At 39.6% G+C, this 14,035-nt stretch overlaps 1 protein-coding gene across 1 annotated transcript in view; it reads left to right on the top strand.

Moving 5' to 3' along the window:
* LOC140302300 (lamin-B3-like) overlaps positions 1 to 14,035 on the top strand; it is a 35,828-nt gene that overhangs the window by 8,838 nt on the left and 12,955 nt on the right. Inside the window, exons 3-7 of the mRNA XM_072381135.1 lie at positions 4,545 to 4,670; positions 4,815 to 4,985; positions 5,133 to 5,255; positions 11,741 to 11,961; positions 12,074 to 12,293. Of these exons, the coding sequence (XP_072237236.1) occupies positions 4,545 to 4,670; positions 4,815 to 4,985; positions 5,133 to 5,255; positions 11,741 to 11,961; positions 12,074 to 12,293 (861 nt within the window). The remainder of the gene's footprint in view (positions 1 to 4,544; positions 4,671 to 4,814; positions 4,986 to 5,132; positions 5,256 to 11,740; positions 11,962 to 12,073; positions 12,294 to 14,035) is intronic.

A 14,035-nucleotide genomic window follows, 5' to 3' on the forward strand; every position in this document is an offset into this window, starting at 1 on the left:
CACATGTTTTTGGAGGAGTCCAGAAATGTCATGTGTTTTCGACTCGCTCCTGTTCTCACATCTTACACTCGATTTGAAATTTAAAAACAAAAACTCATCAGCGCATTCCTCTATACCGCCTGCTGCTCAGGGTGTCAAAATTATTTTCATGGGTCTTATAGTTTTCGCAGAGGAGTTCAGTTTCAAAGGTGTGTGCGCCTTAAAATTGTCTTTCACCTCCTGCTTCTACCCATTTCTGTGTGCGCAGCTGCGGCTTAACAAGCACACAAACCTTTCTATCACCGAGGACATCTCTTTTAGACTCCTGTTACATATTACACAGCAGCCCATTTTAGCTCACACAGACGCCCATCATGTTGTGACTTCAGCAATAAGGGCCCAATCACTCTCTTCCTCTTTCAGGTCAAATACAATTGTTGAGATCAGCTGCTCTGTCTTAAACCACATCTGCATGCAACCTTTGGCAATTACTCACTTGACCTTTGACCTTCAAGGAATATTGTGCATCTTGTTAAATCATGTTAAATCTTCATTTTACTTGTACAAAAATGTTTTTATTTTTTTTATATAAACATGTTATTAAAAATACTTAACGGTCTTTGACCACGGCTTTGGTTAATTAGTTCTTCCAACACACACGCTGATGGACACTGCTTTTAACTGTTTCCTACCGCTTAAGCCATGTCACACTGAGGGATAGTGTCAAATCTTTTGGGTTTCTTTTGACATGAGACTCTATAACGGACAGAAACAGTTTACAGAGGGGCACACACTATTTGTGTGCTTTTGCTATAGTTAATTTTGGACTTATCCAGTGTGAAACTCATTTCTTCCTGAACCTTGAAGTAAAATCTGAGCCCATTTCATTCCAGGCCATTGTTCAAATTAGTTGCATTGAATTAAACCATTTCTTTCTTTCTTTTCTTTGTTTCTGTTTACCATTTAAGATCAGTGGTCTGGGGTTCGATTTAACCTTTGACCTTCATGACAACTGTTCATCTGTGTTGAAATGGTCTTCAGCTGTCACTCTTTCAATTTAAAAAAAAAAAAAAAAAAAAAAAATTCCAGCCATTTAATTCATTCTTCAGTTTTTCCAGCAGCTTCAAATCATTAAACTAGTCTTTTCACCTTAGAATTCCTTCAATCAAGACGTCAGCAACTGGTTATCTCCTAAAATTGAACTTTAAAAAAAAAAAAGTTTTATCATCTTCAGTTCATTGTATTTTAAACCTAATTTATAATATGCATGCGTCATGGGCCTTCTCTGAAATTCTGCTCAGCTTTCAATCTCAAAGTATGTGCACTCACAAGATTTGACAAGTATACACATACATACATTTGATACATTTATACAACCTGTATTTAAAAACGTGAACATGATTGATCCTATAAACTTTAGTAAAAATTAAATTTGGTGTATATGCAACCCCGCCTTGGTTTTTCCCCTTAAAATAGCTATGCAAAGGACGGTGATATAGCTGTTGTATTTCATCCCGTTTGGATTACTTTGGACTTTGTTGGAGTCAGTCGATCCGTAGTCTTGCATCTGCAGCTGGTTCAGAACACCGCTGTACAACTTTTAACTGGTACTCTTAAAAGAGAGCATATGTCCTTGCTTCACTCCTGATTTTAAAATTCTTTTTTTTTTTTAGTTTTTAAAAAAAATGTTTTAACAATTTTGCCGTGTCTTACCTCTCTGAGCTACTTCACCCCTACTAACCTTCTCAATTTCTCAGGTCAGCTGACCAGCTGCTCCTGCAGATACAGAGATCCCAGAGGAAGCTCGGAGGGGACAGGGACTTCTCTATTGTTGCTCCCCAACTGTGGAATAACCTGCCCTTGCACATTAGAGAGGCCCCTTCTCTGTGCACTTTGAAAAAAAAAAAAAAAAAACTCGTCTTGACCCTTTTTTATTCTTTGGCTTTTAACCTCAGCGAGAATTTAGTTTGTTTGATCTAATTTGTTTTAATTGGTCTTATTGTGTTGAATTTTAGTTGTTCTGATGTCATGTGTGCGTATGTATAAGAGGGATATTGAGTATGTCACAAAGTCTGCTTGTGTAAAGCAGAAAAATTCAGCCCAACATGACAAATGACCCGTAGGGAATCTGACATCACCTGAGTTCACCCCTTGACCATCTACTTCCCACTCTTTGAAACCAGCTGAGGTGGCTGAGTAATCAATCAAGTGCTAAAGGCAAACAAAATGACAGAAAGAGGGGGTGGTCCCAGCAAGCTAAAGTGTTACTGGGGAAAATACCATATGTATATTGTCAGAGAACAGCTTAGGTATAACCAAGTTTATAAGGTGAGCCCTAAGACATGCGGACATCCCATCTGCACTCTTCACCAAAACCTGTTACTCCAGGTAAATGTCCTACCTGTCAACCAGCCATACAGGCACCTGCCAAGGCACAAAGGAGAACCAGAATATCAACAAAACCCTCAAGAACAGCTGAGTAGGCATAGAACTATACGACAAGTTCGTCTGAAGAAGAAGAGGAAAGGCCACGGTATTGGCTGTGGATACTTGGGGAAATCCTGAGCGTTGAAGGTACCTTCCCCCAGCTAAGGGTTCCCTGTGAGAGACAAAACTGTTCTGAGAATTAGGTCTGGAGAACCGGTTCTGGTTGAAACTGCATCTGAAAGGGAAAGTGTTGTTGGGGAGATACTTGAAAGGCAAAGTTCAGGTGGCCTGGCCAGATGTTCACCTATACCACTCTGGGCCAATCCACCTACCATCCACGTCTCACTGAGTGCATCGAGACCCAGCAAAGAGTGTTTAGAGTTTAGTCTTAAATATCTACAGCTATATTTCTATCCACTTCAGCCCACACCTTTCATCATTCCTGCGTACCCTATTAATTGCTATTGAAAAAGAAACGGGGTCACAGACATGTTCACAGGTGTTATATATTCCAAAGGCTTACTTGCAGTTGTTTTGTTGGTTACTGAGTTTCTGCAACTAATGGGAGGTTGAATAGTGTCGAGCCACTTTTGTTTGTGGGGGAGTGTGTGGTACACCAGAAAATTGTGCAACTACTTTTGATGCCTTTTTAAATGGGTGGCCATCATGTTATTTTATTTTGTATGTATTATAAGTAAAATGATGCAGATGTAAGCAGCACCGAGGTGGAACTGTTGACAATGAGGCAATTGCGTACCAGGTTGTTTAGATGTGGGAGCTTCCTCCCTACCCACAGTTGCAATCTGGACAACTAGCTGTGCATGTGGGGTCTTCATTGCTGCTGAATACTTCTCTATTTACAGCGTTATCTGTTTGTTGCAGCGGTACCAACCCTGGGACCTATAACATGCTTGTTCTCCATCACACTCGCATAGTGATGAATGCATTTGGGGCAATGTGGGGTTCAGTGCCTTGTATTTGACTGGAGAAACCAGGGATAGAACCATCAACTTTCTGACTGGCAGACAACCACTTTTCCTCCTGATATACAACAGACGCATTGGCAGTATGTGGCTGCCACAAGTAGAGGCACAGGAAAGCAAGTGCTGATGGCACATCAAGGAGGGCAGCTGTTATGGGAGCCTTTTGGAAAATTCTGACCCAGATCGGCACACCGTTCCAATAGCCCTCGATAGTCTGAATCGGCTCATAAGCCAGTCATCATCATAGACCAGTAAATGTGTTTGATATTGGAACACATGCTTGGTCTATTCTCTGCCATTTGGCGCAAGAACAGCCATTGTTTAACAGAGTTTGCATCATCATGTTTACATGTCTTTTTACAGGTCACAGCTTATCAACTTAATAACTCTTTGTCCATGAGATCCTTAATGTAAAATTGACTTATTGAGTGCGCAATCACCTATCAGGGGGTTTTCCTCTCTGTAGAGAGATTTGTGCTTCTCACCTCCTGTCCCTTAATGCTTCTAAACCTGAGCTCAACCTCCCCTCAACTGTACTGTCCATCTTTTGAGGCATTTAACTTGGAAATTTTAGCTTAACTTGTTATCTTGTTCAATTTGAGTGGGTAGCCTATCCCAGCAGTCATCGGGCAAAACATGCATGTTTTTGGATGGTGTGAGGAAGCCGGAGTACCCGGAGAGAACCCACGCTTACACCTGGAACCCTCTCGCTGTGAGGCAACTGTGCTAACCACCACACCACCGTGCAGCCCATGTTGGATACAATTATAGGAAAATTGGGTATACTGTGAATGAACCTCAAACTAATGCAGGCACCTCTCAAGCTCTTAAACACATTAATCTAGTATTGCTGAATGCTATATGGTTAAATCTCCCTTTCAGACCATGTACAACATATGAATGCCTTTTCCATAATTTTGTCTTTTAACTGATGGAGCGTGAGGGTTTATTTCAGTTTTGTTTTCTTGTGCCTTGAGATGAAAAACCAAATGAAATTACAGTTTGTATGCCAATTGTTCCATGACAAATTCTCAAAATAACCACATGCTGTGTACCACTAAAGGGAAATTGATCTTTGACCACGTAAGTAACCAGTATTGTTTTCAGTTGTTACTACTTCTTTAGCAGACTTTGTGTATGACTGTTTGCCACCAGGTGGAGAATGTATTGAGAGACAACAAGACACAACTATGTTCTGAGATCTTGAGAAGGGTAGACTTGGAGAATCAGGTGCAAACACTTAAAGAAGAACTCAAACTACAAACAAACATCAGTGAGCAGGTAACATGCATACACAGAGGTGCACCTCTTCTGTCACTTTTGACCAATAATTGCTCTAATAATTGAGATATATATATATATATATATATATATATATATAGGTCAGGTTGGATACTATCATAATTCACCTTTTTATGTTGATAGGAAATTTTGGAAATTCGGAGCAAATATGAAAGCAGTATTGTGGAAGTGGAATCAGGACGACAACAAGAGTTTGGAAGTAAATTGGCTCAGGCAATGCAGCAACTCCGTCACGACCAGGAATCTCAGCTACAGCAGTACAGAGTCAATATTGGCAGGACGTTCAGTTCAAAGGTTCAAACAAAACTTAAAATCATGTTGTTGGTGTGTGGGGTTTTCTAAAATGTTTTTTAAAAACTTCTTTAAATTAATTCTTTTATCAAAATTCGCAGACATTTTGTATTTTACCCCCCCTTGCGCTCAATTCTTTTTGATCCTCAGTTGCAGAATGCCCAGCTGGCTGCATTTGAGAAAAATGTTGCATCAGCCACCAAAGATGAACTGGAAACCACCAAGCTCAAAGTGGAAGCCCTCAACTTCCAGCTCCAGCAGTACCAGAAAGATGTAAGTTCAGTTTTGTTGCATTGGGTTGCATCACATCTAAGGGATAGAAGCTCAACAAAAGACTGACAATCCACTGAGAAGTTGTTTAATTTGAACAAATAACATTGAGGTGAACAAAGGCCACAATAATAAACAAAAAAAACTATCTCCTCAAACAGAGTGTTTACTAAACCCGGGGGGAGGGGACTAGATGTTCAGTGAACCGGTCTCCTCAAAAGAAAGATTGGTTCAAAAGAAAATGGCAGTTCACCTGCAAAGCTTCAGTACACTTATTTAACAAAAGGGGTAACTCTGTGTGTGTGTGTGTGTATATATATATATATATATATATATCATGCAGAGTTACTTATAGTTTTGTAAGTGGCAATTACTGAAATGTAAAAAAAAAAGAAACACAGGTTAGTATATTTCTGTGCCAACGAACAGTGAACCGGAATACCTATATATTCACCTTTTGTAGCAAAGGAACACACTATGTATATCAGGGTTTGATAAAATTTAGAATTTAATTCAATTCAAGCAAAGAATTTGAATTGACTCTGCCCTATAGGATGTTGAATTTTTTTGTTGAATTGGAATTACAGGAAATAATTCCTCCTTATCGCATATCAGTGACAATGTCCAAATGGCAGTAGAGACACTAACATTAAGCATACATTCCCTTAATATTGAATAATTAGCAATATCTTCATTTCAAAGTAATCAAATGAAAAAAATTTTTTGGTAAGTTAAATTATCATTGATTAAAGTTCTTTAAAGAGTAAAGGTGTGGCATCTAGTGGTCAACGGTTCCTCAAATGTTTTGTCATTGAGCTGGCATCGTTCTGGTCTGAATATCTTCCCTGCAACACTAAATATCCTCTCAACAGGTGCAGAGGAAACGGGTATGGCCAGATATTTACATGCAAGTACAGCTAGGTTTAAGAAACTGTTCTGGTTTTCTTTCCAGAACAATAAGGGATCAGCATCCTCAGCCAAACATGGTGTGCTCAAGTAAACTGGGAGCTCATGTGAGGATGTGTCAATTGGGACAGCAGTTGTTTGAGTCTTCATGTAGGAAAAGAGTCTGGGGCATTTCCTTCTTTGAGTTCTAATGTCAGAGGTGGCACTGACATTTGAACATACAGACTCAACTATTTGTCCAGAACATCATCATATACCTGGCAAATATTTTCATCTGTGTGTCTCCATTTAAAACACTGGCAACTCTGCATTATGCTCTTAAAATTGAAATCAACCAGGAAATGGACCTCTTTGATTTGACCATAAATCAATGCTTGGGCAAATATGGCCAGCTTTTGCCATCAGATTACCTCGATGTGCTTTCACAGAATATGAGCGTTGTGGGAGAAGGATTTCTCTGAGAGATCTTCGGGTAGGCATTGTGAATGAGGGTTGGTCTAGTTGCTGTAATACTGTAAAGCTTCACTGTTAAATACACTTTAATTATGTATCATGAACTTCATGGAATTCAAATTCTACTTCCTGCAATTAGAATTTGAATTGCAATTCCACTTCCCGTTTGACCCCTAAATTCCCCATTCAATTCTTGAATTTGAATTGAGATTGCGTTCTTAGTTCATTTCTGAATTTTGTACAACCATTTTGTATAAATGTTGCTTCCCATAGCCAAACATTTAGGTATTAAAAGCAGAACAAATGTATAAGACTTTTATACGGCTACCTTATAATTTGCAGGGCACATTTCGATACAAATAACGGCTTTTCAGTCAGGTTCAAAAGGTTTGAATTTTCTGATGGATATCTGCCTTTGGAACAGCTGATAAGATCACCAGCTGAGCTACTGGTCTGGTGTACAGTCTATTGATGTTTATATAGGTAGACCTGACAACACGAATCATCGCTAAGGTGAAGCGTGGTTACGTGTCCAATGGGCCACAAACCTCAAAGAAACTAAGGGTCCACCAACATGACTGCCTTATCCAAGACTTCAGGAGTAGAGGAATACCATATTTAATAGTTTGCAGACAAGGGAGGCATTTCTTATGGAATCTCATCCAGATTTGGTCAGCAAAACTCTGAATGCCACTAGCGTCTGCAACTAAGGAGCTCCACCTCAGGATGGACCATTTTTGCGGGAGAGATCAATCAGGCCACCCCATAAATGATGTTGCAGGGTCAACATCTGCAATCAGTAGAAAGATAAGCCAATGGGTTTGAGTTAAGGATAGACTGCACTTCCAGAAGCACTGTAATAACCTCTTCATGGACAGGTTTGGCCCAAAAGGGTGGAGGACAGACTTTATGGAACAGATTTCTCCCTCCCATACTCCACCAAAATGTGAGGCTGCTGGGAGTTTAATTTATTTATTTTTTGCACCATAAAATGCCTTTCATCTTATTTATTTTTGGTTTCAGCTTTTATGAAAAATTGGGACATAAGTTGCAATATGGGTTTTGTTTTCTGCTATGAAATTGCAGGGATGAGGGAAAATTGCAAATCACCTGAAATTTGTTTGAGATAATTCATTAAAAATTCAAATTCTGACATTAGATTATTTGCATTCCTTCCACAATAAAATTCACATGGGAGAGGATCTCACCATCCAGCATGCTTTTGAAACTGCAAATTATTGATCAAACAGCATTTAAAAAAAAAGAGATAAAATGCATAGAACTTTGATCTAAAAACTAAAGACAAATGTTGTTCTTTTTAGAACCTGTGACAAAAACTCAGTAATTACAGAATAGAAACAATTTATCTCAATGCCACATGAATTTTCCTGTATTTAAAAAAAAAAAAAAAAAAAAAAAAAAAAAAGAAATTATGAATTGAATGCCCTGTTTTCTATTTAACAATTTAAAATGAAGACTGCCAATAACACTGTAAACCCAAGTTTTATTTTGGGTAAATAAACTGTATTTAGATATAAAATAATTATATAAAAGGTTGATTGGTTGAAAATTAAAAACGTTCAAGTTCACAGAATTTCACAATTGTATTGCTTTACCATATGGTGTCAGAACTTTGCAGCTTTGCTTTGCGGTAAGACATATTGCATCACTTCCTGTTGCCTCTGTGACATTTCTTGCTCCTCTTGCACTACTAATAATTACCTTATTTCTCCCCATGATTTACACATTTTGCATAGTTAACTCTATGGCGTACTCGTTATATTCTAGCACTCTCTTACAGATCTTTAGTCTTTATTTTTCACTTTTTAGCAGTGTGTCTGGTTGTCTAGATGGTGTCCAGCAAACAACGTGGGCTACATAGATAATTGGCAATCTTTCTGGAGAAAACTTGGACCATCCATCCCCACTTTAGAAGGAGCGACTCATTTCTAGAAAAATGGATGAATTTATTAGTCATCCAAAAACATTGCAACCTTGGGTTGAGACCAGGATGCAGAGTTGTAGTCTTACACACTTCTCTGCGGCTTCCCACCTGATGCTGCCCCCCAAATCAAAAAACCCAAAAGGAGCAAATCCTCTTGTGCAAAAAAAAAATTTAAAACAAAAACCTTAACTGAACAAAAACATCAAATGTGGTTTGCTGAATATTTGATCTCTCCTTTCGAAGTCTGTTAATGAATGATTTGATTTGTGATCATCATATTGACATATTGTGTCTTACAGAAACCTGGGTGCAGCAGGAGGATCATGTTAGCATTAATTAATTAACTCTCTCTGACTATTTAAATGTTCACGTTCCTCGAACCACAGGCAGAGGAGGAGGAGGAGTGGCAGCTTTCTTCAGATCAGGGTTACGAATCTGTGTAATCTTGCAGCTCAACTTTGTGATCATTTCCACAGAAATAATCTGTTTGAAGAGTTTCAGTCAGGATTCAGAGTGCGTCCTAACACAGAAACAGCACTGGTGAAAGTTACCAATGATCTCCTCTTAGCCTCTGATAGCGGACTTGTCTGCGCTTGTCCTGTTGGATCTCAGTGCTGCATTTGATACGACTGATCACAGCATTCTGTTACAGAGACTTGAACATGTTATTGGGATTAAAGGAACTGCATTAGGCTGGTTTAAATCATATTTATCTGATAGATTCCAGTTTGTTCTTGTAAAGGAAGAATCTTCCTCACACGTTGGAGTAAGTCATGGAGTTCCTCAGGGTTCTGTGCTTGGACCGATTCTTTTTACTTTATACATGCTTCCATTAGGTAACATTATTAGACAGCACGGCATAAATGTCCATTGCCATGCTGATGATACTCTGCTGTACTTATCTATGAAACCAATAGGTTGGTCAGACTACAAGCATGTCTTAAAGACCTATAGACTTGGATGACTCACAACTGCCTGCTTCTAAATTCAGACAAAACTGAAGTCATTATCTTTGGACCTGAGCGCTTCAGGGAGAAATTGTCAAGTTGTATAATTACTCTAGATGGTATTTCCTTGGCTTCTCGTTCTACAGTGAGGAACCTTGGAGTTATTTTTTACCAGAATTTATCATTTGACACACATAAAAACAGGTCTCTAGGACTGCCTTCTTTCACCTTTGTAATATTGCCAAAATCAGGAACCTCCTGTCTCAGAGTAATGCAGAAAAACTAGTCCATGCATTTGTTACTTAAAGATTGGACTACTGTCATTGGGCTGTCCCACATATTCTCTGAAAAGCCTCCAGCTGATCCAAAATGCTGCAGCTAGAGTTCTGATGAGAACTATGTTTATGTTTATGTATTTAGCAGACGCTTTGATCCAAAGCGACTTACAAATGAAGATATAACAAGCTATATAAAAAGCTAACAATAAACTACATAGAAGGAACCCACTGGTCCAACTCTGTCAGAGGGGACAGAGTAGAGATAGGGTGCAGGTATAGAAGGAAGTGCAGAAAGAGAAAGTGCAAAGATAGAGGGGGTAGGTAAGTACAAGGTAAGTGCTAGGATAGGAGATGCTCTCTGAAGAGAACTAACAGGGGAGATCAGGTTTTTCCAGTTTTAGCTTCTCTTCATTGACTCCCGGTTAAATTCAGAATAGAATTTAAGATTCTTCTCCTCACATATAAAGCTCTTAATGACCGAGCTCTATCATATCTTAAAGATCTCATTGTAAGGTATTTTCCTAACGGAGCACTTCGTTCCCAAACTGCAGGTTTACTTGTTGTTCCCAGAGTTTCTAAAAGCAGACAGAGGCAGAGTCTTCAGTTATCAGGCCCCTCTTGTGGAATAACCTGCCAGTAAATGCAGACACCCTTTCCACTTTTAAGATTAGACTTAAAGCTTTCCTTTTTGATAAAGCTTATAGTTGGGGATGGCTCAGGTGATTCTGAAACATCCCATAGTTAAGCTGCTATAGGCTTAGACTGCTGGGGGACCTCATCTGTCACACCTTTCCTCACTTTGCTCTCATTTTCCCCTTGTTTAATTTCTCAAATGATATTATGTACATGTGACATTATTGTGGTTATTAACTTGTTTCCCTGTTCCAACAGAACAGTTCCTTTGAATGGCGTTATGGTGTTTTTCCCCCCTCTTTTCTGTCTTCTCAAACCCCAGCTGGTCGAGGCGGATGGCCACCCTTCCTGAGTCTGGTTCTTCCAGAGGTTTCTTCTTGTTAAAAGGGAGTCATTGCTTTCCATAGTCGCCTCAGGCATGCTCAGGACGGGAGATTGGACTGAAGAAAAGTTTCAGTGCAATCTGTTGGTTTCCTTAGCTAGGATATTGTTTTTGAATTGGCTCTATATGAATGAATTGCCACTCAACATAAACTGAAAAGTATGTCGAATAAATCTAAACTGAAATCTTTGCCCTCCATCCACTTAGAAACCTAAACATTTTTTACACATCTGTTTCTGGAAGCTGACTACTGAATGTCCTCTGCTTGGGGAGTTATTAAAGAAACCAAAACTTCACTTCGATCCAAGACGGTAGAAAGCGGAGGGGGGGACAAAAAAAAAACAACAAAAAAACCCTCCTTTTTAACGTGAAGAAACCTTTGGCACAATTGGCTTGGGAAGGGCAGTCGTCTATCTTGATCAGGTAGTGTTGTATGCCTCACTTAAATGAGGATTTGTGGAAAACTAATTCAAGCCCCTCAAAATACCGGGCATATGTTGCATGTTTTAGCTCTACATATACTGCAAAGTTTTTCTGCAGACCCTCAAAGTTGTCAAATATCTTGGGAGTCACTGGACATCTGCTCTGGATGAGACTTAGAAGCGGAATGACGACTTCTCTGCACCTGCAAGCTTTTAGTGGCATCTGGATTATGGGACATTGCGTTGTCTTTCTACAGATTGGGGTGTGCTTTTGCCACACCTGCAAATACCAAATTAGTTGATTTTTTTTTTTACAATACATTTTTCATAATAAAGGTTAATAACTTTTAACTACATTTTAGAACGCTTATATTTTCAAATAAGATTATACTTTTGTGTGTGTGGTGAGGGATAAAGTAGACTGAATTGAATACAATGTAAAACCATACTCCCATTAGAATAGCATAGCTTTGATGGTAGTTGATACTGCAACAATATAACTATTCTTCTTTCCTCTGGCAGAAATTGATGCTGGAAAGCCATTTTCAGGAGCTGGAGAGGACTCTGTATAGAGAGCGGGAGGTTTGGCAGCAAAAACTCTCTCAGAAGGAACAGGAGCTGCTGAACATGAGAGCCCAGATGTACAGTCAGCTGGAAGACTATGAGAACCTCCTGGATGTCAAGCTCACTTTGGACATGGAGATAAACGCCTATAGGAAGATGCTAGAAGTGGAGGAGCAGAGGTATGGCTTTCAAACGCGTCACATGGCAGATGATCAAGATATAATCATTGTTGCATCAAAGGAAAAAAAGTCAGTAGTTGTTGTTCAAATAAATCTGTCATCTTTGTCTTAGATTGCACTTGTCCCCCAGCCCTTCCCAGCACACAGCTGTACCCTGCACACAAGAACTAAGCAGTCGGAACCTTAGAGGGAAAAAGCGAAAACATGAGGGAACCATTGGCAGCTCTCCAGTCTATAAAATGTCCAGTCATTCAGCCAAGCATGGTTCTGTGAGCGTGGTAGAGATAGACAATGATGGAAATTATGTTAAACTAAAGAACAACTCTGACTTGGTAAGGATGGAATTTGGCTTAATAACCGTTTTCTTTTTTACTTTTTAATACAAATTATTGTAATGTTACAGGTTCACAATGTAATAGCACAGTTGTGTGTAAAGACGACTTCCCTCAGAGATGCTCCATCAGTTTTTAAGTGTTCCAGTCAATTTGAATTAAATTTCAATTTGAATATTTAATTCATATTTTACTACTCTGCATGTTAAATGGTATGATTAGACTGTCACAGAAATGCAGTGGAATATAAAGAAATAGTTCAGGTTATTTGAAGTTTTTGAGTTGTCTGTTCTGTATCTGCAGTCGGCAGTGGTTAGAGCATTCTCTGCTCAGAGTAGGAATTCTCATGTGGGGAGCCACACTAACAGCTGTAGAGAAGAGGGATAAAGGAAGCGCAAATTTGCACCATTTAAAACAACTCAAACAGTTTTCCTATTTTTCTTTTTGGTTCAGGCAAGCAAGTTTCTTTTGTTTAACTTTATCGTGGGTTACATGTAGTACTTATGCATAGTCAGTTCTATACTGTTACCAGAATGCGTCAGCCATTGTCGTGTGAAGACATTCTCGGGTAAAGAATTCTTGGGTTTCACACAACCAAACGGTGGCGTTTGGTGGCTTGCTCATTTCCAACAAAAGGAAATGCCAGACTCCCTTTGCTCTATGCTGAGCTCATCTCTGGATAGTCTGTCCTCTATCCACCAAACCAGCTCGATCCTCCCAGTCCCACTCCTGGCTTAATGATACTCTCCGAGCATTGCGCACCAATCCCAGCGCTGCCAAAAGGAAATGGCACAAGTCAAAAGATCCTGCAGATCTAAACTCCAGGCGCTACTGTCATCATTCGCATCCAGTGTTACTGATGCAATAAAGTCTTTCTACAGTTACAAGATTAATGGTACTACTGACACCCGGAAACTTTTTTCCACCTTCAAAACTCTACTTAATCCTCTGCTTCTGCTACCAATCTGACAGCAGACTCCTTTGCCTAATTTTTTTACTGACAAAGTGGCAGCTATAAGCAAACAAATGTTGCAGTAGGACTTCTGCATGGAAGTCCTACTGCAACATTTTTCTTATTCACCCCTCTCGCTCAGAGCAGTGTGTCTAAACTTCTCACATGTAGCTGTATTACTACATGCCCGCTGGACCCCATTCCCACTAATCTTTTCTAATCCATTGCTCCTAGTGTAACTCCAGCAGTCACGCATGTGATTAATGCTTCACTGACATCGAGCACATTTCATACCACATTCAAGCAAGCTCAGGTTACACCACTGCTCAAGAAACCTTCCCTCCCTCCAACTCGAGTGGAGAACTATCGGCCAATCTCTCTCCTCCCGTTTCTGTCTGAAACAATTGAAAGGGCGGTCTTTAAGCAGGTCACTGATTCTCGCATAGCAACCTTGTTGATCCAAACCAATCTGTTTCAATCGGTTTAAAAATGGACACTCCATCGAAACGGCTCTGTTGGCTGTGACAAAAGCCTTAAAAGAAGCCAGAGTGACAGCTAAGTCCTCTGTACTTATTAGCTGCATTTGACATGACTTCTCATATGTTATGCTGATGATACCCAGCTCTGTCATTTCCACCTGACAACCACACAATCTCAGCACGAATCTTAGACTGTCTCTCTGATATATTAACATGGATGAAATCCCATCACCTCCAACTTAACCTCCCTAAAACTTAACTGCTTGTCTTCCCAGTCAAACCAACCATACACCACAGCGTCTGCATCCAAA

This window comes from Leuresthes tenuis, unplaced genomic scaffold, assembly GCF_036924035.1.
Source record: "Leuresthes tenuis unplaced genomic scaffold, fLeuTen1.0.hap1 SCAF_2, whole genome shotgun sequence".
Lineage (NCBI taxonomy): Eukaryota > Metazoa > Chordata > Actinopteri > Atheriniformes > Atherinopsidae > Leuresthes > Leuresthes tenuis.